This window comes from Melanaphis sacchari, unplaced genomic scaffold (assembly GCF_002803265.2).
Source record: "Melanaphis sacchari strain LSU unplaced genomic scaffold, SCAv2.0 Contig0_pilon_pilon, whole genome shotgun sequence".
NCBI lineage: Eukaryota > Metazoa > Arthropoda > Insecta > Hemiptera > Aphididae > Melanaphis > Melanaphis sacchari.
In genome coordinates this window covers 12,581,194-12,606,542 of record NW_020270366.1, presented here as the reverse complement: position 1 = coordinate 12,606,542, position 25,349 = coordinate 12,581,194, and the positions used below count along the sequence as shown (strand labels likewise).

At 26.2% G+C, this 25,349-nt stretch overlaps 4 protein-coding genes across 7 annotated transcripts; 2 read left to right on the top strand and 2 right to left on the bottom strand.

Moving 5' to 3' along the window:
- The first annotated feature begins 509 nt into the window (after window positions 1-509).
- Window positions 510-8,532, top strand: LOC112592919 (roquin-2). Of its 2 annotated transcripts, XM_025337082.1 has the most exons (16): window positions 510-1,120; window positions 1,184-1,347; window positions 2,787-2,982; window positions 3,048-3,457; window positions 3,972-4,305; window positions 4,368-4,614; window positions 4,670-4,809; window positions 4,879-5,002; window positions 5,083-5,173; window positions 5,237-5,341; window positions 5,422-5,522; window positions 7,076-7,546; window positions 7,626-7,695; window positions 7,763-7,861; window positions 8,095-8,184; window positions 8,339-8,434. In XM_025337082.1, exons 2-16 carry the CDS (start codon window positions 1,186-1,188, stop codon window positions 8,432-8,434), a joined length of 2,736 nt encoding a protein of 911 aa, XP_025192867.1. In that variant the 5' UTR covers window positions 510-1,120; window positions 1,184-1,185. The 2 variants fall into 2 exon arrangements, with proteins under 2 accessions (XP_025192867.1, XP_025192873.1); XM_025337088.1 differs by lacking the exon at window positions 510-1,120 and having other exon boundaries at window positions 1,186-1,347; window positions 8,339-8,532.
- On the bottom strand, window positions 5,531-6,067 carry LOC112592935. Its single transcript, XM_025337100.1, has 2 exons — window positions 5,806-6,067; window positions 5,531-5,749 (listed from the first exon to the last, which is right to left on the bottom strand). Exons 1-2 carry the CDS (start codon window positions 5,983-5,985, stop codon window positions 5,543-5,545), a joined length of 387 nt encoding a protein of 128 aa, XP_025192885.1. The 5' UTR covers window positions 5,986-6,067; the 3' UTR covers window positions 5,531-5,542.
- A 2,121-nt stretch (window positions 8,533-10,653) lies between the features above and the next one.
- LOC112603719 (anoctamin-8-like) lies at window positions 10,654-24,806 on the bottom strand. Of its 3 annotated transcripts, XM_025352445.1 has the most exons (17): window positions 24,637-24,806; window positions 24,409-24,534; window positions 24,267-24,341; window positions 18,119-18,204; window positions 17,017-17,183; window positions 16,731-16,954; window positions 16,407-16,630; window positions 16,109-16,297; window positions 15,886-16,038; window positions 15,654-15,789; window positions 15,409-15,464; window positions 15,202-15,276; window positions 14,919-15,116; window positions 13,181-13,378; window positions 12,909-13,040; window positions 11,349-11,496; window positions 10,654-10,806 (listed from the first exon to the last, which is right to left on the bottom strand). In XM_025352445.1, exons 1-16 carry the CDS (start codon window positions 24,728-24,730, stop codon window positions 11,371-11,373), a joined length of 2,259 nt encoding a protein of 752 aa, XP_025208230.1. In that variant the 5' UTR covers window positions 24,731-24,806; the 3' UTR covers window positions 10,654-10,806; window positions 11,349-11,370. The 3 variants fall into 3 exon arrangements, with proteins under 3 accessions (XP_025208230.1, XP_025208222.1, XP_025208238.1); XM_025352437.1 differs by lacking the exon at window positions 10,654-10,806 and having other exon boundaries at window positions 11,005-11,496; XM_025352453.1 differs by lacking the exon at window positions 10,654-10,806 and having other exon boundaries at window positions 11,005-11,496; window positions 24,273-24,341.
- Window positions 20,787-22,550, top strand: LOC112603738 (HIG1 domain family member 1A, mitochondrial-like). The gene is made up of 3 exons (XM_025352465.1): window positions 20,787-20,998; window positions 22,174-22,271; window positions 22,338-22,550. The coding sequence occupies exons 2-3, from the start codon at window positions 22,202-22,204 to the stop codon at window positions 22,514-22,516; spliced, it is 249 nt and encodes an 82-aa protein (XP_025208250.1). The 5' UTR covers window positions 20,787-20,998; window positions 22,174-22,201; the 3' UTR covers window positions 22,517-22,550.
- Window positions 24,807-25,349: the final 543 nt, after the last annotated feature.

Genomic DNA, 25,349 nt, shown 5'->3' with positions numbered 1-25,349 from the left:
AGTCACACGCCATCACTAACTTCGAGTTAACAGTTTCGAGTCTCGACCACTGTCCAGGCGCACGTGAAATCGCCGTCGTCGCGGGGCTAACATAAAAGTTTGAATCTCATCACAGCATCTGTGACCGCTCAAACGCAGTGCCAGCACACGTCAAGCACGCCGTAAGGTACATTAGCACGGTGTAGTGCTACCAAAATATTATCTTAGAATAAAAGATTATTAATTACAGTTATAAGGCTCTAGGTCATGAGTTTATGACAGACTAAAACGACCGATTGATAAAGACCCACAGGAAACTAGAAAACGGACTGACGCCGATCGCAAGTGAGTAGTGAGTAGTGACTATTGCAAAACGTACTACGGAAGTACGAAGCGCGCCAAGCACGGTACCTACTACCTACGGCCTACGCTAATCCGCAACACAGTAACACACCGTTTCACCGCTAGCTCAATCCCCACTTGACCAGCTGCTGCGCAAACCACCTGATGTTTGAGCTGGTGCCCTATCGCCTGGCGAATCGTGCGTGCGTGCGCGCTCGCTCGCCGTGTGTGTGTGTGTGATCGTGATAACGACGTTCGTCTACCAAGACGACGACGATGTCGTGACTCGTGAGATCATTAGATGACGACATAATGTGAAAATACATACGAAACTACGAAAACGGTGTGTAAATAGAACTCGACGACGTGATAGTGATTGCATTGTTCAATTATTGTTGTCAGTACTCATTAGTCATTACTCATACTCATCGCAGTGCCGAGCAGTTACGAGATAAAGGAGAGAAGAAATAAAATCGCAAGAAAAAACCTTTGTACCTTCCATCGCGCTTACCTTCGGACGGATGTTCGTAGGCATTAATTGCGTATTTCCCGTGTAAAAATAAACGCGTCGTTTTCGGTCGACCAAAGAGGAAAAGCCTTTTTACCGTCTGCATTTTAAACGCTATCTGAGGCTCCTTGTACACAATACCATTTGAAGTTTGTGATGTCGACATCATCACTAACGATCGACCATCGCGTCTGATGCCGTTTTGTTCTGTTTTTTAAGACCCCAATGATCGAGCATAACAAGTCTGGCCAAAATATAAAACCCAAGACGAGACGACTAGGTAAACAAAAGGTAAGAGATATTTCTAATGGTTCCCGATATTATGTGTGTGTTATTGTATGATTTTGTTCTTAGCTATGCCGATCCAAGCTCCGCAATGGACCGATTTTTTGGCGTGCCCCGTATGCTGTAATGGTTTCGACGTTAAGACCCGACATCCTATTAGTTTAGGATGTGCCCATACGGTGTGCAAATCATGCCTGTCAAATCTACCTAAAAAACAATGCCCATTCGATCAAGTTAGTTGGCAATTATTTATTTATATTCGATATTATTTTTGGTTTACTCATTTATTATACTAATTAATTAATTCATTAAAAGATCTGAAAATGTTAGAGTTGAGGATTACTGTTTACTCCTTCTACAACAGTACTTTAATTGATCGAATCAGAGTACTTAGATAATGATAAGCATTAATGTATTATTGATGTTGAGTACTTATGAGTTTTAAATGTTAATCGGACTTCCTTGAAATAATTTTTAAATAAATTTCACTTAATTTTATTAGGTATTTTAAACACATTTGTTACAAAATATAGATAAGATAAATGATACGTTGTTTATGTTATGGTACTTAATAAATATAATTCATTCTTTCTTTAAGTCTGTTAACATAAATTTCTATTAAATCAAATATTTCAGCGATGCATTATTATTATAAAACACAATTAATGCAATTGTATTGTTATCAGTTCTTACTGCTTTTAGATTGCAGGTCCTACCAAATGTATTAAAGAAAAATAACTTTTACATTATGTAATCAAATTTTTTTTATTTACACAACGTGAACTGTTCCTCTGCTAAATAATATAACAATACATTAGAATAAAACTCAGGAAAATTGTTTTTTGTTATTAAAGTGTTGTCCAAAATCTAGTTATTGTTTAAATAATATTACAATAACTCATATTGAGTATAATAGTGATAAATATTGAAAATAAGATAGTATTGATGGGTAATTTTGTTTTTTCCAAAATTTATTATTTATGTTTAAAGAATTTAACTATTAATGTTTAAAACTTAAAAGTATAGTTAATTTAATTATACCAAATATAATTAAAAGTAAAGTTGATACTTTAAATACGTATTTGTAATCGATAATTTTTAAATTTTAATTTGTTTATTATTAATAGTTCAATTTTTTTTATTCTAATCCAAAATCCTGTTTTATATAATCTGTGAAGATATTTGTTAAAATATTGTTATTTTGTAAGTCTTCTCTTTAGTAATTGACTCTTAATTTTAATTACTCCTGAATATTAAAGTAGGTCATGGATAAACAATGATACTTATTATGTATTAATTGTTAGATACATTAGACTATGTAAATAATTATTTATTTATTTTTAAGTTTAAGGGAGGGTGAAATTTAAGCAAAGTATAATTTTGTGATTTAAAAAAAAAAAAAAAATTTTAGGGCATTTAAAGAAGAAATTTTCATATTTGAGTTATCAAAATTTTACAGTTTATTTCATTATCCTTTCTTATATTTTATTTTATTGAATAAGTAATAAATTACTATGATGTATGAACAATTTTATTTATTTACATTAAAAAAATAAATACACATATTAAGTAATTAGGATATATTCTTGTATTTCGTATTAATTGTCTTAAAGTTATTTTTTTTAAGATTAAATTTACTTAAATAGTTACATTGGTATTATATTCTTTACAGAATTTAATTAACATAGAAATTGATCAACTTCCAATCAATTATGCTTTACTTCAATTGGTGGGAGCATCAATACCAAACAATGAAAACATTCCAAAATCTATTTTAAAGAATATGTCTTCTGATGAACGGCTTCTATATAATAAATCAAAGAAATGTGTAGAACATCTGGCATTATACCTTAAGTCATTCGCAACTGGTATTTTTTTTATTTCATGTACACTAGACAATTAGTATAAATAAATATTTTAATAAACTTATTAGGTGGTGGTCAATCAACAAGTGCTGGACTATCACGGCCTATGCAACGTAAATTAGTAACACTAGTGAACTGTCAGCTTTTAGAAAATGAAGGCCGCATGAGAGCCATCAGAGCAGCTAGATCTCTTGGCGAGCGTAGTATGACAGAACTTATACTTCATCATCAAAGTGCTCAACAATTATCTACAAATTTATGGGCTGCTGTTCGAGCTCGTGGTTGTCAGTTTTTGGGACCAGCAATGCAAGAAGAAGTATTAAAACTAGTTCTACTAGCTTTGGAGGATGGTTCTGCTTTATCAAGAAAAGTCTTAGTAATGTTTGTGGTTCAACGATTAGAACCACATTTTCCTCAAGCATCTAAAACTAGTATTGGCCATGTAGTTCAACTACTTTACAGAGCTTCATGTTTCAAGGTATATTAATTGTTTAAGATTTGTGTTAAAGTCAATATCTATTACTCATTATAACTTACTGATTATCAGAAATTAGAAACTACATTTTAAATATCATGAGTTCAATATTAATTATGATCCCTAATAACTTGTTGTTAAATAATATTTTAAATTATAAAATAGTTAATTTTATATTTTGATATTTTGAATATATTTTATAGAAAGTACTGATTTCTACATATTGAAATTGATAACCTTCTTTATTTAATAACTATATTAAATTTATATAATCATTATTGTTGGATTCTTTTATAAATATGTTAATAATTTTTTAGCAAAATAAACTCATAGTTAGTCTCATTAGTTATACACACTAAGTATTTTTGTAGTTTATAAATAAAAATATATTTTTAATTTAAACTAGGTATTTAGTTACAATGTCGGTTAGTCTATTTGGGTTTAATTAAAGTTCTGAGTTATTTATGTATATTTAAAATATTAGTTTATATTTTTATTAAACACATAATTTTATTAGGTTTCTAAGCGTGATGGTGATTCTTCATTAATGCAGTTAAAAGAAGAGTTCCGTACTTATGAGAGTTTAAGACGTGAACATGATGCCCAAATTGTAGAAATTGCTACTGAAGCTGGACTGCGTATAGCTCCTGACCAATGGTCAGCACTTCTTTATGGTGATTCAGCACACAAATCGCACATGCAAAGTATTATGGATAAGTTGCAAAGTCCTCAGTCGTTTTCACAATCTGTTCAGGAACTTATTATAGCATTACAGCGGACTGGTGATCCAGCTAAATTATCATCTTTAAGGTCAAATTTTGAACTTTTGGCAGCAGTTGACCCTAATCCTAGTGAGTTTTATTATTATATTGAATAATTAAAATTACTACAATTTAATTTTTATTCAACATAGGTTTGGAATGGTGTACTTGGGAAAAATTGCATTCTGTTCTTGAAAGTGCTAAAATAGTAGTAGCAGGGTTGACTGACTTTGTTAAGTCCCATGGCAATACTAATAAAGGATTGAAGAATGAATCTATACAAAATCAAACTAATGTACCTAGGTATAAAGTTAGTTTATGTCGAGATTTAATGATTCGAGGTACATGCCCAAGAGGTGGTGGTTGTACATTTGCTCATTCAGAGGAAGAATTAGAAAAGTAAATGTTATTACACATACTTAATTCTTAAATATAATCATTATTTTATTCTTAGATATAGAAATAAAAATCGGAAGAATAGTCGATTAGCACCAATGGTTGTTGATCACGATTATTTAACAAATAAATCTAATTTTATGCCAAAAGAACAATTTGATTTTATTCATAATAAAAAACCAATAATGTTACCTGAAAGTACGACCTTTAAATTTTTTAACTTTAAATGTTGATTTTTTTGTTTCTAATAATCTATACATTTTTTAGATACTCAAGATTTGACATCTATTCCTGTAGAACATTCGTATATTGTACCAACAGGACAAAATTTTTATCAGAATGGTCAACAACAAATATATCCTGTAGGACAATATGGTCATGAAATATACGGGTAAGTGTTAATATTAATTTGATGCTACTTATTGTAGTATTAAATTACAAAATAGAATTAATATACAAAAAATTTTCTAGTCCTGGACCACCGCATCCACATGGTATGCTTATAAACCCTAACAATAAAATGTACATGGATCAAAACATTCCTGGTCATTCTAGTAAAATGGTATGTGGCCTGTGTAACTGTAATAGTATAATATAAAGCTTTATATTTAAAATTGTGTCTTAGAAAAATTTATCATCAAGTTTAGTCTCCCTTCAGAATCGCAAACAAGAACTTATGGGTCAAATAGACAGAGTAATGACAGCATGTTCTATTACACCTGATCAAGTGGTAGGTTTTTTTTTTTTAATTGAATAGGAACAATTGTTCAATGACTAATATAATTATTAAATGTTTGTTTTGTATAAAAGGATTTTGATCGTTATTCAATGTGGGATAATGGATTATTTCACACTAAAACTGGACTGCCTTCTCCAGTCAATATACAAACTGGACGTCCCATGTTAATCAGGTAAAAAAAATAAGATATATTTATTCATTTTTAGTATCAACTGCACATGTACATTCTTTAACTATTTTACATTTGCTAGATTCTGCCTCTTGCATTTTTTTGTAAACATCAATTAGTGGTTGACATGGTTTTGGTTCCATTTCATTTGATGAATAATATAATTTCATTTTTATTGGTTTTTCTAACATTTCAAAACGTTCATTCCACATTCGTTTTTTGTGGTCAACCTATTTTTCCAAAAATTAATTAGTGTTTGGTAACAAACTTTATGCTTTATAATTACTTGATATTCTTTAAGCCTTAAAAAATGAACCCAAAAATAACTATTTATCATTAATGATGCACCAAATATTCCCCATATTAATGCTCCTGATGGGTTTTTCTTGAGTAATCGCCAAGAAATAAGCTCATTCAGGCGAGTTCTTGTCAAAGTCAATGGATTTTTTGCACTTATATTGCTCATCTTTACTTTAAAAATAATAAAAGTACTTAAATAAAGAAATTATACATTAAAATAATTTATTAGGTTAGTGAATAACAAACAATTGTATGTTACTACTTTTAACAGCCAGTATATTATATTTTTTATTTACTTACAAAAAATAAAATATATAAATAAATTATATAATAAAATTAATTTATGTATGAAGTGTACCTATTTAAAGTATCAATTTGTTCTTGAGTAATCAATGTTATTACTTTATTTTATTTTATTTTTTGAGGAAATTAATAATCGTTTAAAAATGTAGTAATGTGAAACATTCCATTGTTTTTTATTATTAATTATTCAACTCAAATTACATAATTATTGAAATGTTAATTTAATATCAGTAAATATTATACACTAAATACTGATAACTTTTATATCCTTATTGTTACTGAATAAAGCATTAATTTCCTTGACTATATACGGTACTGTATTATTGATAATGGTTAGTTATTATGAAATTTCCTTAAAATATTATTTTTCTTGTAATTTCAATTTTGCTTTATTACTAGTTTTTATAACAAAATACATGTATAAGTAGTAACAAATATTCAAAATCATCTTTTTTAAATATGTATCATTTATTAAAATTAAGTCATTAGGTTCCATATGGTGGCCCCATAATTGATCAATAGTTTTAACACTTAAGTCTATATTTGTTACAATCAATGTTTATATTTGAAAAAAAAAAAAAAAGGAGGTGGTGCAATGTATAACAAAAATTGTGTATCTTAGCTGAAGATTTAAATATAATATATGTCTTATTAATTAAGATATATGAATGGATATGCTAAAATATTTTTAAAATAGAAAATATACTCCTTTCTTGCACCACTTAATACTAAAATTGTCATTTTAAGTTTTATGACTTAAGTTAAATAGATTTTATTAGGTATATTATTACATAGTATATATTGTAACTTGTCCAAATTTGGGATTAAAGTTTTGTCTTACTATTTTCAATTGATATTTGTAATGTAATATTAAATTTCCTAAAGCTTTGATATTATTTAAATGTCATTTAAAAATGTATTAATACATTAAAATCCTTTCTTGGTTTTGACAGGTCTGATTCAATTTTGGCAGATCCAGATGAATTTGTGCCATTTGAGTTGGCAGTTAATGGAAAGTATGGCCCTATTGGAGGTAATGGTAATAATCCTGTAGCACCTCCTCCACCTCCACAATCATCGACAGTGGTTAATAACAACCAAGCGGTTGGAGCAAAGAATGGAAAGTCGTTGCGGCGACCATGTACATTATCAATACCTGCACCAGCTGCTGCTGCTGCACAGGCTCAATTTTTTAGCTCTACAACAACCACAACGATAACGACACCTCTTGGAACACTTCGCGGAGCACGTAACAGTCCAGTAGCTGCGTCTTGGTATTTTAATTCACCTCAAGGTTATCCAGCCGCTGCTCATATTGTCGCGTCACCTGTTGGTGCAATTGGACAAAGTTACATTACTATACATAGTCCAGCTGGTATAATGGAACCACCAAATTTTTTTGGTAGTCATAAAGCTCCCAAAAGGTTAGTAATTAAAACTATAAATAATATATATCACTGTTACTTTTATTACTGAAAACGACAACAATTTTTATCATTTCAGTTTAATGGCAGAGTCACAAAAAATGAAGAATCAATTAAAAAATTTGGAAAAAAAAATAAATGACCTTAAAGTAATATTCTTTTCGCAATATTTTTTTTAAATTTATTTTAAATACTAATTTAAAAAAAATTTTATAGCTTGCTACTCATAATGTAGCTGCTAAAGAAACTGATAAATTATCTGAAGAACTGGCAAAAATTGAAAGAGACATTCAAACAAAAGAACAGCAATTTTTGGTGAGTATTATTTTTTATTTTAATAAAAGTAGTTTAACATAAATTGATCATTTTTATAGTTCTATAACCTTTTAATCTATACAAAATAACATCACTAATAATTTATATTATTTAAACTTGTTAAACAATTTTTTAAATTCTGTGTTTTAAATTTGTTAGCTTAAGATTTAAGCTATTAAAATTTAATTAATTGGTTCACAAATAATACTAAATTGATTCATAATTATTTTAAGACTCAATGGCATTCTGAAACAGCCACAATAACTACTTGGGGTGATGGTATCTGGTCAAGTACCACTTCTTCAGGGTTTACTGCTCAACAAGTAAGTTATCAGTTATTATTTTAATAACAATCTTTTAATAAATGTCTTTCATTAAAAAATATTTTTTAATTGAATTTTAATTTAATTAGTTTTTTTTTTAAATAACATAATATGTCAATTAAAATAAAATTTATTTTCTTATTTTCTTTTTTAGGACGACGCTTATAACAGTAATGGTGTTAAACAAGCGGAATTAAAATGGGATGGTGATGACAACAAATCAGAAAAATCTGTGGTAGAAGAAGTTTAAAGTTATAGTATTAACGTTTGGTGTACTATAATAATTTAACTATTGAAAAAATATGTTTATATTTCTTGAATTTTACCAATTTTATTTGCCAAACAACATAATGCTTTATAATTTTTTTAAATAATGTGATATTTGTATTATTATTATAGTTATTATTTTTTAATAATGTTAATGTTTTCTTGTACGACATGAAATTTTATTCTTGTATTTTATTATTTTTTTTTTTTTTTTATGGTTAATCTGACCTAAACACAATGAACACGTATAACTTACTCTTGTATAAGTAACAATAATTTGTTATAATATTTTGTGATTTATTTTTTTTTCTGTTTTAATAATTAATTGTAATTTATAAATGTGCAACTGAACTAAAATTCTCATAGTTACCATAATGTTTGTTGCGATAAGCGTTTATTTTATTATATCCTATTGTCAAATTATATTATCATGTCAAACATGAGTTATTGTTATCTAAGAATATAATAATTTAATTTTTTTAAGTTATGGCTATATCGTAAAATTTATATTAACTACGCGATTATATTAATCTACAGCATGTTGAGGGTAAAATTATATTAGTTATTTTATTTTTTACAAAACATTTATTATGTATAATTTTTAATCGGCGGTATCGGTATCTTAACACTTAAAAATATTTATTATTATTGTTTTATATATATACACCCAACCTTATTGCAAAATAAAGAACTATTTTATATATTATAAAATATAAATTTTAGTACGTTTTGTTTTTATTTTTAAAACAGGTGCTTGTATTTATTCATGACAGTTATTTACATTTTAATATATTTTGCAATGTATTTTCTAGAATCTAATTATTCTGTTCTATTGAAAAGTCAAAGTAGTAAAGTACATATAATTTATCAAATGGAAAGTATTAAATACATTGAATTGTAGTTATGATATTTTTTGTGCACGTGTGTGTAAAAAGAATTTTAATTGGAAAAAAATACTTCAATCTTCAACTTAGATAAATTTTCTGGTAAGAAACTGTTATTAATTTGTGGGGTTAAGAGAAAAAAATTGTAGGTAAGTGGATAAAAACTATGCAGAAACAGATTATAAGGATTTATCACCAAGTGATATTTTAAAATAAAATTTAATAAATTTTAAAAATACATAAAAAATGGCTTTAGATATAAAATTATCCAGTTTTTCCAAATTTTTTTGTTTGTTTTTCTCTATTATAAAATCATATTTAAGCATTGGGCTTTTATCGAGTTCTTTTATATAGGTCGTCTTCTATCCTCTTCTCTAGGTTTGTTGAGAAATATTGATACTTTCAATTTAATTATTATTATTTATTAAAATTTATTAGGCAGGTACTTATATTTTAATTATCAATTTTCGAACTATTGTTATAACTGTGGTACAATGTTATATTATTGTTTTTAAATTATCTGAACAATGAACATATTTTATTAACCAATTTTAATATTATTACAATTTAATAAATAAAGAGATGATAGAAGACGCAAAAATTATCAAAAGAAAATAAGACAAATTAATAATTATGAGAGTAACCATAACCCGATGTGTTCCATCTTATTGTATCTGGGACACACTTCATGAATTTGATTTATAAAATAAGACATCTAATAGGTAAAATTAATTAGTAAAATTGTAAAATACCTTAAAATATTTTAAGTACTGGTTATTATAATAAATTGCAAGAGAAACCATAATTTATAAAACAATAAACGATTCAAAGATATCAGTCTTGTATTAAATTTTAAAAACAACAATAGATATCAATCATAAACAAGAATAAATACAACTTCAATCTTTATTATAATATATAAGAAATATAATAATAAGTGCATAACGTTCATAATAAATATATATACAAGACACAAAACTATAAATAAATGAGAAACTTTTAATAGGTACCCAGGTATGAATTGTTTTATTTGCGAACTAGGTAAGTTGTGATGTGATCGAGTGTGCAGAAATTCACAACAATTCATTGAATAAATATAAAAAGAGAATAATATATTATACAAAAAAATGAGAAATTAATTTTTTTTTTTTTTTTTTTAATCAGTAAAAACTAAAAACGCTTAACTTATTGGTTAACATTGCTTTGTTTAAAAAGTATAATAACTTTATTTTTATATTCAATGTCTGAAAACCGACAATGAAAAAATTTACATCTAAATTTTGTATTTATTCACTTTTGAAAAAAGTTTTATGTTAAACAGTAAAAAAAACGTAAAATAAAATGTAGTTACAAATAAGCCACATCCAGTAAATATATTATAAATTTATAATCTGGGGGAGTTCACGATACAACGATGGACTGCCGATTTATAGTTTTTTTTTTAAATGGTCACAAGTTCTGTATACATAGCCTGTAAAATGCGCATTAGGCTAACTTTCGAATAATTATAAATACATTATACAAATATACAATATAGAATATTCATAATAATAATAATTGACGTATACTGTGTAGATATACATCAGTTTCACGTTATTCGAAAATCATTAAAATTTTATTATAAACCATGTAAATGTATTAGTTACATTATATTCATATATAAGGTCAATAATATAAGCTAATAAAAATATTCAAGCGGTTACGTAAAGTGATAAATGATAATATAATAAAGTTTATGAAATCAATAAAGATGAAAAACGACGATGTAATAAATATTATTATTAGGTAAATTGAGTTCTTTAAATAATGGCTGACATGTAATTACAGCTAATGTTATTTTAGAGTTTTTATAACATGTATATACTTGTTCAATGTCCATAGACGATATTATGCGCAACAATACACCAACTATTACGAGTTATGAAAACAAAAAAGCGTTCAACATCAGTTTAAAACGAAAAATAGACAAAAACAAATCCGATGAGATCTATTTAATCGATAATCGACGCTTACAGTCAATTATGGGCACTCCTTTTCACTGAGACTTTGAAGATGCCGCTTCGCGTCTGATGTACTCAGTCTTAGCCATTTCGGTGGCAATCCATTGCGGTACGTCCGGAATCAGACAACTTAATGCACATCGGAACGCTAACATTATATGCTGCAAAGTAATACGATTATAATATAATATTAAAATTATCGAATCACCTAAACTTATGTCTTATAGCTTATAGGAAATACACAATACACATACATCTATAAAACACTTTCAAACCATGTGCAAATTGAAAATTTCAGTTGTCTATAAATAGCTCAAAAAGTCAAAATATTTTGAAAATTAAATCATGTAAAGAAAATACTAATCTAAATAACTGGTAAAATTTTCAAGTATCTACGACTTATACTTTTTGAATATTAACAAATATTTAAAATCGTTTGAGGATAAATCGTTATCGTTACGCTATTTCGTAAAAATTTAAAATTCAAACGCACTTAAAATTTTTCCTATAATGATGCTTCGAGTTTTTATTATAGCTACTTGAAGAAAAACTTAGGGAAAACATTGTGCAGTACTTTTAATTCTTAGTTATAAACACAAAATTTTTTATGATTTTTAAACTTCAAAATTACTTACAAATTTTCGCGTTTTCGATAGATTTTGTAAATATTTGAACTATAAACGTTTATAAAAAAAAATTGTGATTAACGATTTTTATTTTTTTTTTAGCTACAATAAGAACAACTCATAAGGAACCTTGTATTAAATTTTTAAAATTTTTGGACATCCAACATTTTTTTATCGACACTTCAAAAACAAATTCTCATAAAAATCGATAACTTCAGTGGTCTATAAATAACTAAAAAAAAATCAAAATTTTTTGAAAATTAAACTGTATATAGATAACATTAACATAAACATTTGGTGAAAATTTCAAGTATTTATAGTAATTATTAAGGATATTCACTTTGCCATCGGAAACCACCCCCGAAGTTTGAAATTGAAGCATTATTTCGACTACTTATGCTGTACACAAAAAAAAAAACACACACATCATTGTAAAATCAATACTTTCATCACTCTGTTCAGAATCTAAAATTATAGTTATAGCTATAAATATTTAAAATTATAATTTTTTTTTTTTTTTATAATACAAGAAGGTAATTCAAAATTTGGCCAGTTAAATGGCTTATCTCGTACAACATCTATAATATCAGTATGCTATCAGTTGCATTGTTATTGAAAAGTATATTAATAAATAATAACATTTAACACATAGAAATTTTATGAGAGCAGCGAGTTTATCGTATGGATCTATTTAAATATGAAAACATGGTACATTTATTTACACAAGATAGAATAATAATGGGGACTTGTGGTGTCCGTATCCCATCTACCATTGCACACTAGATACGTGTTGTTAAGGGTGATGTGTTGAGACTGGGGAATTAGGGATATTGCACATGGATAAAAAAAGTCTCTATAACATTTTTTAACTAACAACGCCTTATTGTTATACTAAATGCCTAAATATAATATATAATGCGACTAAAAGTTTTACTGTTTTAGCCAACCTCAAGAGCGACGATCAACAGAACGGTTTGAATGGCAGTCATGTCAGGCAGCAATCGATGGACTTGACCGCTGAGACCAATCAAAGCACAGTTTACAAGCACGGCGATGAATCCCATCACTTCCATGATGTTCTGCACAAAACGAAAAAATAATTAATTTTAATTTTCCGTAGACTAATTAATTATTGCGTAAAATATATGATATATATTAATATATTATGTCATAACTTATAAATTATAATATTATATAGTTCGATGAGACAACCTAATACCTGCCACATTCCGATGTCTTTGATCCGTTGACCGAACGGTCTTTGGTACACATAGCACATTTTGAATGCATCGCTACGTATTTCAATTAGATTATTGAGGAATGCGCACAAAGCAGCCAGTGGGAACGCTGATGAGAACATTACCACATAACCAAATTGTATAAAAATTTCCAAGTGTTCGGAGAATGTACCGTCAAACTACGTAAACAAAACGATAAATTAAGGATTTTAACATTAGTAGAAAACGTGCTTAATGCGGATATTTTCTATGACATTAAATTACTTCTTTTTTCTATACATTTTGGACCTTCCTCAGAAGATTTAAATTTATGAACATTCACACCTTACCGCTTTTTCATAAAGTAAAAAGCCCCTATTTATTATAATTTTGATTTTTGATGGAGGGAAATCTCAGTTTTCTTCTATAGTGGAACAAGGGTGTAACTAGAATCATTTTTAGAGATGGAGGGGTGAAAATTAAAGGTGTAAGTTCAAATCTGAGTTCAAGATGTCTAATAATTGTGTGTTATTGTAGTTTAAAAATTAGAATAAATTCATTTATTAAGAAATTTTAAGAACTTTATCTATATGTGTAACTGTGTTCTCTAGTTGATTTTGACAAAATTTTAATTTAAAAAAAGTTATAGTTATACTTATAGTTATTTAACAATAGAAGTTCATAATACATTTTAAAATAGATACTACTAACTTACTTCAAAATTAAAATATCGTTAAAAAAAAACATGAGAAAATACAGATAATATTCTTTTATTTAAGTTCTTAGGTCTATTATCTACTAATTAGTAATAAGTATTGTTCATTTAAAGTTTTATTAATATTAATGTAAATTAAAAACGATTCAGTTACAGAAAATAAATTATAGAAAAACAGTGTATTAATTATTCACGATCTTTAGATTGTGAATGTATTAAATATTAGATATACGACTCTAACCGTAGACATATTAGATAAATATTAGAATCATAATAATACCATATTAGTTATTAATTATTACTATATCTTTAAATAATTTTAGAATAATAATATATATTAATACGTCTATAAATTAATTAGAATAAAATAAATAAAATGATGTTTGCTAGTATTTTTTTGCAAAATTAATATGATATTGATTTGTTTTTTAAATTATATTTTGCGATTTGCATAAACATAATATCATTTAAGACATGAATCATATAATATATAATTAGGATCCAAGTCCAAGTTATAAATAGCCTAAACAGGCCAAATCCAAATAGGTAATATATGTTATTAATTTTATCACTGCCTGTATTACAGCCCAATAACCTATGTTTCAATCGTGCAAATATAACACATGATGCTCATAATATGCTATAAATGAAGTCTTATAACATTTATATTAATACCTTCTTCAATGTGCATAACCCATTGCAGACATTGTATAGATTATACTAAAAAGAAGTTAAATGTCCTTAATATACCTGTAGATTAATCTTATACATCCAAAGTCGTATATCTAGAACATAATAAACTGCTATAAATAAACCAAGAACAAGGTATAAGGGGGGACTGATGAATTGCCCCTTTTACTATTACCATTCAATGAAAAACCCTTGTGAATTGTGATGAGGAAAAGTGTGTTTTAGATTTTATATTAAATATTATAACAGTTTTAAGGAGTATACGTCATATTATTTTTAGTTAACTTGATTGCATATTGTATATTTGCATTAACAGGAACAGGAAAATCTCTTACTTTAAACATGGAACATTCGAGTTCTGGCTGTGACACAACGCGTTCGCCATTAGATTTAGCCGGACCGTCGGATGGCGTCAGCGCACCGAACAAGTCAAAGCTAATTTTTGCGAAACGGATTTGTTCCAATACATAAGGGAGCGCCGATTCTTTGATGTTGCGTATCAGCTGTCTGGTGATTAAAAGCACGGCCAATTGCTGCATATGTTAAATTGTATACATTGTTCAAGCGGTCAAGGAAAAAAAAATATTCGGTAAAATAAAATAAAAAAACTTTTTTTACCGTTCTCAGCCTTTCCTGGTCTTGTAAATAAAAAGCGATGTAAAAGAGAGACAGGAACGAGTTGACGAATTGAAACTAAAAAACGATTATTTACACAATAATAGAGTATCATGAGACGTATATCAATTGAAAATATATAAAATATTATTATTTATTACCAAATTATTATTTTAATTATAATAATAGTTTTCTAATAGGTATACGAACCAGTGTAACTTTGATGATCAGTTGATTTTCGTATTCGGTGTCCAGCCTATAGTTTTCTAAATGCAGCATGTTTACAAAAGCAATGAACTCAAATTCAATAGAAACCCAAATGTTTCTTTTAATAACCTTTTTTTATAATGGTTTGTTTAAAAAGTTAAATTTTTAAATTGTATTTATTAAATGTGCAAAAGATAAACGTGGATATTCCATTATGACAGTGTTAAAACGATTTAAAAACAGCTTACCACAATCGTTAAGCCACACGGCAATAATATTGTAAATATCATCAAGCACAGCGATGATAAGTGCTAACATAATTTTAGAAATGTAACTTAAATATGTTGGATATTTATTTGTTTCAATGTATAAGTCCCACCAGTCCTAAAATATTCAAATCACATGTGATTATGGGCTATGGCTTATTGTAATGTAATTGCCACTTAAGAATTAATTAAAATGGAAAACAAATAAATTTACCTGAAATTTGATTTGTAATATTGTTAAAGCAAAGACTACTGCCAAACATAGACTAATGATAGGCGCACTAACAAAATAACTGAACAGCCTTCGTTTCCAATTTGGATACCATAGTTCTGCCTTACCAGTTATTGGACTAATTCGTGGATGACCCTAAAAATGAGTTGAATTATAAAAATAAAATAAAAAAATATTTTAGGATAAAAATTATTGTTAAACTTACTTTAAATTCTAAACGAGGCTGTAACAAAAACTGATGTCTTTGATCAAGTGTAGCCCATCGATAGGCTAATTCAGCACAGTAACGTTTCCATGTTTCCAAGTATACTGTTAGCCAAAGAACATTCATAAAGGCCAATACAACAAACCATACTCCTTCTGTCCATTGATCCAGTTTCCTTCCAAATCCAAACTATTTAATAAGATACATAATTGAATAATATAAACTATTTAATTACATGACTTCTATTGTAATGATATTAATATATATATTTACTATACACATATATATGTATATTTACCCAAAATGTAGAATAGGCAATAGCTGGGTATATTAATGAACCAGTATAGTGTCCAATCCATGCAAAGTACATGGCAATTTTGACACCAAAATAATCACAAACCTTATCCAAAGGCTGCAAGCTAAAAAAAGACTTTACCCAGATAATACGTAACCATTTTAATGTCTTAATTTCATGAACTGGGAATAAATGTTCAATTATTCCATTTGACATACATTCTGAAACTGAAAAAACATAATATAATGTAATTATATAATATATTAAATAAACAAATAAAATATAATATTTAATTTGAAACAAAATAAACAACAAATATAAAGTTACTTAATGGTTGACTTTCGACTAATTCAGTAATCCAATCACAATTCTGTACCCTTAATGTGTTTAAAATATATAAAATTAATGTTTGTCTTTCTTGCATAGTGAAAAAACTTGAATGATCCTCAATTCCTTCAAATATATTCATTTCAGAGAGTATAAATTCTCTTAAGCCACCACCGCCAATAATTTTTTTTGGTAAATGTACATCTTGAGCAGCTTTCATTAGACTGAATAACAACAATGGAATTATGTTTACATATTAATAGATCACTCAAAATAAATACTTTACACATGAAAGGAAGCTGTTAAGTAAAAACAGTAAGACTCAGTTGATGAATGATATTGGACATTCACAGATAAACTGAAGCCATTAGATTCGTCCACTATTAGTGATTTTACCCATTCAATAGTCTTATAGTCTGTAGTTTTGGTGAATGTTAAAACCACATCACAAGCCTACAATTAATAAAATAAATGATAAATGATACTTTTTAAAAATATTTTGTTATAAAGATAAATTAATAGTATACTATAAAGGAGGAAAAATTGATTTTTCTTTATTCAGCATTTACTATACAGAATGCAGCAAAACATTCTTCCTAATTTTGAATACAAATAAAAAATAAAAATGTTGATACTTAAATTTTTTTTTACTTATATTTATTATGAAATATTGGAAATTTTAATTCATAAAGTTTGAAATAAAATTTGAGTAAGTGATGATGCCTTTTATTGTTGACACATTGCTCCAAACAAAATAAAAAGTCTTACACTCTTGCATAACTTTTTCAAGCATTTTTTAAGGTATGTTATGAATTCTGTAATAATTGTTTTTTTAAAAGATTCCAAATTTTTATATAATGTTAATTAACCTGAGATTTAACATAACCCCTAAAAAATAAATCACACAGTGTTAAATTTGGAGAGCACTCACAGTCACCACAAATCTCCTCTAAAACGCCTCGGAAACATTTAATTTAATAATTTTCCACAGTAAATACTGATACAGTAAATTGCTGATTTTTCCACGACATGTTTACAACTGAAACCATTAACCAACTGTAATTTGTATTATAAATTGACTGTCCTACATAAATAGACTCAATCCCACCATTCTATGATTTTAAATAACTGTAATCTGTATATTGCTATACTAAAACTAGGGAGGATATTTTGTCGCACTCTGTATTATGCCAACGTGGTAAGACATGGTAGCTTATCTTAAACATTATAATTTATCATTATATTATGAAATATATTGTAAAGATAGATAGCTATAATGAATATATATTATTTTTTTCTATTAAAAAAAAAAATTATTTATAACATTTTTGGTAATTTTTACATTAATTTTATCTATAGATAATTATAGACTAAATACATTCATTTACTTTAGGAGGAATTGATTGAATCCATAAGTGCCGTGGCGTCATTAAGTGACCAGCTCTTGGTATTTTCCTGCGTATTAATTTTGATGCTGAAAATCAAACTAATTAATTTAAAACCATAATAAATACACTTCATTTTCAACAAATTTCATTTTGCATTACAATTTAGAAAATATATTATTATGTACTTAAATTTCAAGTAAAACATAAATGTATTTAAATACCCATCACTCATAATTATGTAACTTTATCAGTTAATAAAATGCCATTTTAAAACGTCATTCTTTTTTAATTCTTTATTAATCACGTAGGATACAGCTTTATTTTGATTAAGAGGATAATAAAATATAGTTAATTGTTTGTAATAGGTTTCGAAGATTACATATTTTTCATTAGGGAATAATATTCGAGTTGAATTTGTGGTGAGTATTATAGGGTATATAGTTTTTATTATATTTAATTTTAAAAGGAGTTATGTGTTTTAAGACGTAAGCAATTTACAATTTTAAATACTACAACTTGCTTTAAAATTAAAATATAATAAAAGCCTATGAGATGCCCTAGATAATAATCTCACTTTAAATTTCAAAAGAGGTCAATTCATTCTAATTTTCAAGCTGAAGGAGCTAAACGTGATCTTCTGAGAGTACTATTTGCCATGTTACGCATTTGTAAGACGGAGACAACATATGCGGTACAACGTCCTCTTAATTGTGTATATTTGTTGTGATTATAAGTAATAGATTTTTTTACTATTTTTAGGTATATATTTTATAAACCTTTTTGAGATTTACTTTATACTTAATAATTGTTATTTATTTAAATTTATATTTAATTTGCACCATAAATAATTTAGTAATTATTGTACATCATATTATTGGTATGGCTTTATATTTATAATGTAAATATTAAAGATTAGAGGAACAAATCATTCAAAACTATTAACAATGATGGATGCACAAAATATATTGTACAGAAAACAGACTGACATATTTCTAAATACTGTATCACCATCACCTGAGTTGAATTTGCTATTGTCATAGTTTAAAATAAAACCGGATTATTATTTAATTTACCAAAGCTATTTTTAAAGTATTTAATAAAACAAAAAGCTTTTTTTAAAGGATTTTTGTTAAAGAACCCAAGGTTAATTTAAAAAGACTAATAAAAATATTTGAAGTCTTTACGGTAATATTTTAATCCTTTCTGATTTACAACAAAAAAAAAATGTAATTTAGTCAAAAACTAATGTTTCTATATTCCAAAACTATTATTAAAAATTTTAGACATTTTCTACTTAAGATTTCCTGAAATAGGTAGTAACTAGATAAAATTTATTATATCAAAATATGTCCCCCTCACTTCAATAATAAATTATAAAGATGGATCAGAATTTAATTTCTAGAATGTAATGAGTAATATTAAGAAACAAATTTTAAAACCGATTTTTACCAATAATAAAGATTATTAAGTCAGATAAAGGTGTACCATGTAAACGTTTAACATTTAAGTACCTTTGCGTTACACAATACATAACACACATAATACATGTATGATACACACAATAATCTCTATAATGCTTTATAGTTACTTCAAATCAATCTATTTTTAAAATAAAAATATTTAGAACACCTTATTTTTCCATGGTTAAAAAACTGGTAATAATTTATAGTCTGTCTCAAACAGTAATATTCAATGATTTGCTCACAGTTCACCACAAAATTCTTAATCCTACATCTCCCGTCTCACGTTTAAGCTCAAGAATAAGGTTTATTGGTTGCACGTTTATAAACATTAATTACAATGTTTTAAACGTTTATGTATAAAATGTTTAAAAAAAAACTACAAGTTTAAAACACATTTTACCCCTGGTTTTACCCGTTCTTTATTTAATATTTTTGGAACAACTAATAATTATATTTTAGACAGCTTATGTGATTCACGAATACAGCAATATCTAATTGGATATTTTGGAAAAAAAAAAAAAAAAGACCTTAAACTAATAAATTTAACAATTTTTATATAATATACATTGTAGGTACCTCTATTCAATATTCAATCTCAATAAACAGTTATTACTCATTAGTTAATGTGTAATGCGAAGAACGAGGTAGATTTAAAAATAAAAATACCTACATTGTGATGCACAAAAGTAAAACAATATTAAAATACTCTTCTATAATCAATATGCTTATAAGCACGTTTATCCATATCATATCATCTGAAATCTCATAACTCATAAGTCATGAGCATGGCACACGTAAACACGGCTAAGGATGTTACCGTACCTATACTACTAATTTATTAATATTGTATCTTAAACCATTTTTGAGTCAAGAAGTATCTAAAATAGTGAAATTACCAAATTATAGTAATATGACAGAATGCCATTATTTAATAAATAGTTACTAATTATTAATTAGTATTTAAACGATTTTTAATCATTTTCTGCGCTACAAACAATATTAATTATTAACGGAAGAATGACTATTGAGTATTGAGTAATGTATTATGTATATGGGACAATATTATAAATGTAAAGTAGAGCATTGTGCCTTAGATAAAGTACAGATGTTTGTCAACCTGATACGTTCTCAAATCATAGAACGGTGATAAGTGATAACAGTGAACATTATCATGAATCATTTAATAATTATCAATTTTTGCACAATATAAGGCAAATAGAAATGAGTCATGCGCCTCGGTCAAACGATACTATAGTAGAATCTATATAGTTTGATTGCTATTGTGAAGACTGAAGTTTCAAGTTCACAAATTTCAATACTATGACCTAGTACAACTTAAACAAGTGAAAATATTATTTCCTAATTTAACATTACTAGAACCACTAAATAGGTTTATTTTTTTTAGTACAAATACTTGGTGAGTACTAATTTTTATTACAATTTATTTTATTTTTAAGTTAAGTGTGGGACTCAAACTCAATTTTCTCAAATTTTTCTTCATTTTTTTTTAATTTTATGTCTTACTTGAAAATATTCTTATAAATATATTATATGTATTATCTTGGGTCAAAGAAGTAAATCAACATAGAACAGTTCCTTAATAATTATAAATAAATAAAAGTTAATTTAAAATACTTACAAGTGTGTATATAAAATTATTTTTATTAATATAAATAATATTATGTAATCTTTAAAAATAAATCAAAGAAATAGGTGTTTGATTAACCAATATCAAGGACAGGGACGTTCTAGTACTTACACTGTATATGGGCCATGGGCGTGTATAATTATTATAAGTGAAACATAGGCTACAAACTTTGTTAGTTCCCATATTTTATTTTTTACTTATTTTATTTATAATCTCACATCAATCACATTATGCTTTTTTCATCTTCCTATCAAAATTTAAATGTTAGTCCATGGTTAAAACTAATCAACTAATTCAATTTCTAATTGAACCATCAATTATAATCATTTCAATAATATTTATTTATTACAATAGTAAATTACAAGAAAAAAAATGTATATATTATAAGTTATAACAAATATCTCTTGACAATTAAATATGTTGATTTATTTATTTTTTATTTTTTCTATAACAAAGCATTTTTGACTACTAGGCACCAAGAAATTTGATAAGTATCCTACCCTAACACATACTAGAACCATCATTTTTATTAAGGTAATATAAAATTGAAGGTGTTATGATTCAAAAGTTATGGAAGAAATACTATTTATATATGAAGTGAAAAAAAATGAAGTTGAATAAGTTATGAAAAATTGTTGATTTAGTAAATTTAGTAAAACTTCTCAAAATTATGTTTTGTTTCATCAAGATAAAATTTTTTTTATTAAAATACCTTTATTTACAAAATGAAAAGAATTATAAAATTCTCAAAACAGTTTTTAATAATTAATGTCATTAATTTTTAGATACAAATAATATGACTTATTATAATTTATAGAAGGCACTACATAAAAAAAAAAACCATGAAAGGTTACTTAAAATAACTAACTTAGTTATAAATTTAGTAACTATTCAGTGATTATTTAACATTTATACATTTTATATTAATTTAATTTATATTTCAGTAAATTTTAAGTTTGAATATTTAAAACTATGGAGGAAGACAATTCTTTTTCTAGCAGATTCACCAAAAAGTCTCAACAAATGCCCTTATATCCTGTTGGTATGTAAAATTTAAAAATGTGTTATACTTTCAAGTTTATATTATTTGCATTTTTTTTAAATTTAGGAATATTGGGATTTGGATTAGTAGCAGCCTATGGACTTTATAAATTTAAGTCTCGCCAGGGGCGTACATCTTTGTACCTTATTCAATTAAGGTTAGCAGCTCAAGGAACAGCTGTAGGAATCATTGGAATAGGTGTCCTATATAATATCATTAATGAAGCAATGTCAAAAAAAAGCTAAATTTAAACATATGATTTGTTAGTAAAATGTTTTATGTATTAAATAGAATCATCATTGTTTAATAATAATGAATCATTATTATTTATTAATAATTATTTAATTTTTTTATGAATGTATTGTTAAATAAGTGTGAACTAAAGTATAATGTACACTCATTTTATGTTTTTTAGTTTACTGATTAAAAATAGTATTAGCTATTTTTATCTTATTTTTTATAAGACTTATTAAGTATTTAATAATTTAAAAATTAAATGTATATCTACAGGTGTTAATATGCTACTAGAAATATTGTTGACAATATTGTATATTTGAATCAAAAAAAGGAATATCCATAAAAATTATTAAAAATTATGACTTGAGTGGACAGGATAACATAAAATAGTTTTTATTTTAGATTTGATTAACTTAATTAAAATTGTTTCCAATTGAAATAAAATAGTGACTGTCATTTTAAATGGATTGGCTAAAATTGTATCATTGGCTAGTTTATTAGGAAAAAGTATCACTATAAGTTATATTTTATAACTATACAACAAATAGTGGCATAACTATTGAGTTGGGGTGGTTAGGTTATCATTTTCAAAATATTTTTTTGATATTCATAATTTTTGAGATATTCTATGATTAAATTTGAGTTATTATACCTGTATAATATTGTATGTTATTTCAATTTTTATATGCTAAAACAACTGAAATAAAAAGTGGATGCTATACCATCTACAGCCATGGAGTAAGAATATTACTAATGACTCATCGACTAAAAAAATATAATAATTATGTGGTCTTCACAGGAGATTTTTTCATCTACATGACAAAAGTGTGTAACGTAACAAATTTGTATTCTATGACACTTAAACTTAGTTATTTTTATTATAAGGAACATATTGTTTTTCTAATAAATTTATTTTTGATATTTTAATCTTGAAGTGATTTATTAAAATTAATAAATAATTTTTATTTTTTATAAACTTTACTATCTTTTAAGTAAAAATATTCAAAAAAATTCTTCAAGAAAACCAAAATAAAGTATAAATAAATCTCTAAATTGTATAGATCAATTAACTAATGTTAAAATTAAAACTAACTTAATTAGACATGAAGTACAGAATGTAAATTTGTTGATATATATTTAAGACAGAGACAACAAATGTGAGTATAGCAAACCTTGGAAAAATATTTAAAAAATTGACAAAGTAGGTAACCATTTAAGTCTACTGTAACAGTACAAATGTATCTCATTATTGAATAGGTACTGTAACGGATAATAGATTTGAATTGACTAATAAATAATTGCTATTTTTGATGAAAAAAACAATACTGAATGATAACGCTAACTTTTTAGTAATTAAAATAGTTTTTCCCTATTATTTAAAAAAATAAAGAATTTCCAATTTGCTACAGTCTTTCATGAAGTTAATAATTAGAATATTTTTTTGGTAATAAAAGTGATTTCAAGCAAAAAAAAAACTTTGTACAATTAATACATTAATTCCTTTGCTCAGAATTTAAAAGGAGCACATTTTTAGATTTAATTTAAAATTAAACATGTTTTGGTAATTTTTAAGGATTTTTAGTGAATAAGTCCCAAACCCTACTAATGTTATTTTGTTTATAAATAGTGTAGAGCAATAGTAATATTAAAAAAATTATTCTGGCCACAATAGTTAATAATATTTTTAGTTTCAACTATGTTTTTTTTAACTCACTTAACCTAAATTAATGTTATTTAATTATGTTAAATTGATGTTACCTATACCTGACGATTGACTGAACGTATCTAATATCAATGAAGATGATTCAACAAGATTTGACTTGGATGATTTTTCTAAAAAAATATAAACAGTAAAATTATTGTTTTAAAGAATATTATGTTTAACATTTAACCATATCACCTATCAACTTTGAAGCAGTTGATGGAATTGAACTATTAGAGCATATTAATGAATCACTAGGACCTGTTTCTGATTGTGTTGTCAATAATTCAAAAGATTTCAGTTCATTGTCTGTCTTGTTTGGTTCTATTAAAACAAAGTAAACTATTAGTTTAGTTTATAAATTTATATTAATTAAGCAATCTCAATTTATAAGATAATATATTATTAATTAATTAAAGCACTTACTGTATTCGTGATTAGTAATTGGAATCTTTGAATTTTTCTTACAAATATTATGCAAACTTATAGTTGTTTTTGGCATTTTATTTACATTGCTCATTATTATTTCTTATGTAATTAAATTTTAAATTTAAACAATTGTCGGCAACTGTAGTAGTTCACTAAAAAAGTCGGTATTAAACTATTAAACTAAAATCAACTCAGTAAATGATAACATTGATAACTGATAACAACAATAATTACTATCGCTGCTATCTCCGTGAACCAACTGAACCACGATTCATCACAGAGTCCTGTGTCGCAGTAGAACGCTGTATTTTTTCATTGTTTAATACTATAATATTTAATGTATACCAATCTATAAGAAAATCTGTGCGATTTGAGATTTTCAGATTTATTCACGTTATTACCCCAACACTATATGCACATCATGTAAGATAATCGGCAGTATTTTCACTCTACAGCTTTTAATTTTTAAAATAATATATAACTTACAGAGTATTAAGCTATTCTTATTACTCTGTGATATATTTATTAACATATTAATTTTTACTATTTAGTATAATATTTTTAAACCGTAATAGATACAAATTAAGCAAGTGAAATTGATATTTAAAATTTACTCACAGATATCTGTGGACGTACAACATGTCATTCAGAAACAAGTTATAATATTATCTAAATATTATCTTAATTTATGATCAGTGACGATCAAAGTA

Excerpts from the sequence above, each read along its gene's own strand:
- LOC112592919 (XM_025337088.1), top strand. The coding sequence starts at position 1,186 with ATGCCGATCCAAGCTCCGCAATGGACCGATTTTTTGGCGTGCCCCGTA. Across the intron at positions 1,348-2,786 it reads AACAATGCCCATTCGATCAA|AATTTAATTAACATAGAAAT; the intron begins GTTAGTTGGCAA and ends TATTCTTTACAG. Across the intron at positions 5,174-5,236 it reads CTGGTCATTCTAGTAAAATG|AAAAATTTATCATCAAGTTT; the intron begins GTATGTGGCCTG and ends ATTGTGTCTTAG.
- LOC112592935 (XM_025337100.1), bottom strand. The coding sequence starts at position 5,985 with ATGAGCAATATAAGTGCAAAAAATCCATTGACTTTGACAAGAACTCGC. Across the intron at positions 5,750-5,805 it reads TAAGGCTTAAAGAATATCAA|GTTGACCACAAAAAACGAAT; the intron begins GTAATTATAAAG and ends TTGGAAAAATAG.
- LOC112603738 (XM_025352465.1), top strand. The coding sequence starts at position 22,202 with ATGGAGGAAGACAATTCTTTTTCTAGCAGATTCACCAAAAAGTCTCAA. Across the intron at positions 22,272-22,337 it reads AATGCCCTTATATCCTGTTG|GAATATTGGGATTTGGATTA; the intron begins GTATGTAAAATT and ends TTTTAAATTTAG.
- LOC112603719 (XM_025352445.1), bottom strand. The coding sequence starts at position 24,730 with ATGAGCAATGTAAATAAAATGCCAAAAACAACTATAAGTTTGCATAAT. Across the intron at positions 18,205-24,266 it reads CAGTCAATCGTCAGGTATAG|CATCAAAATTAATACGCAGG; the intron begins GTAACATCAATT and ends TTTGATTTTCAG. Across the intron at positions 16,955-17,016 it reads TTAACAGCTTCCTTTCATGT|TCTAATGAAAGCTGCTCAAG; the intron begins GTAAAGTATTTA and ends GTTGTTATTCAG.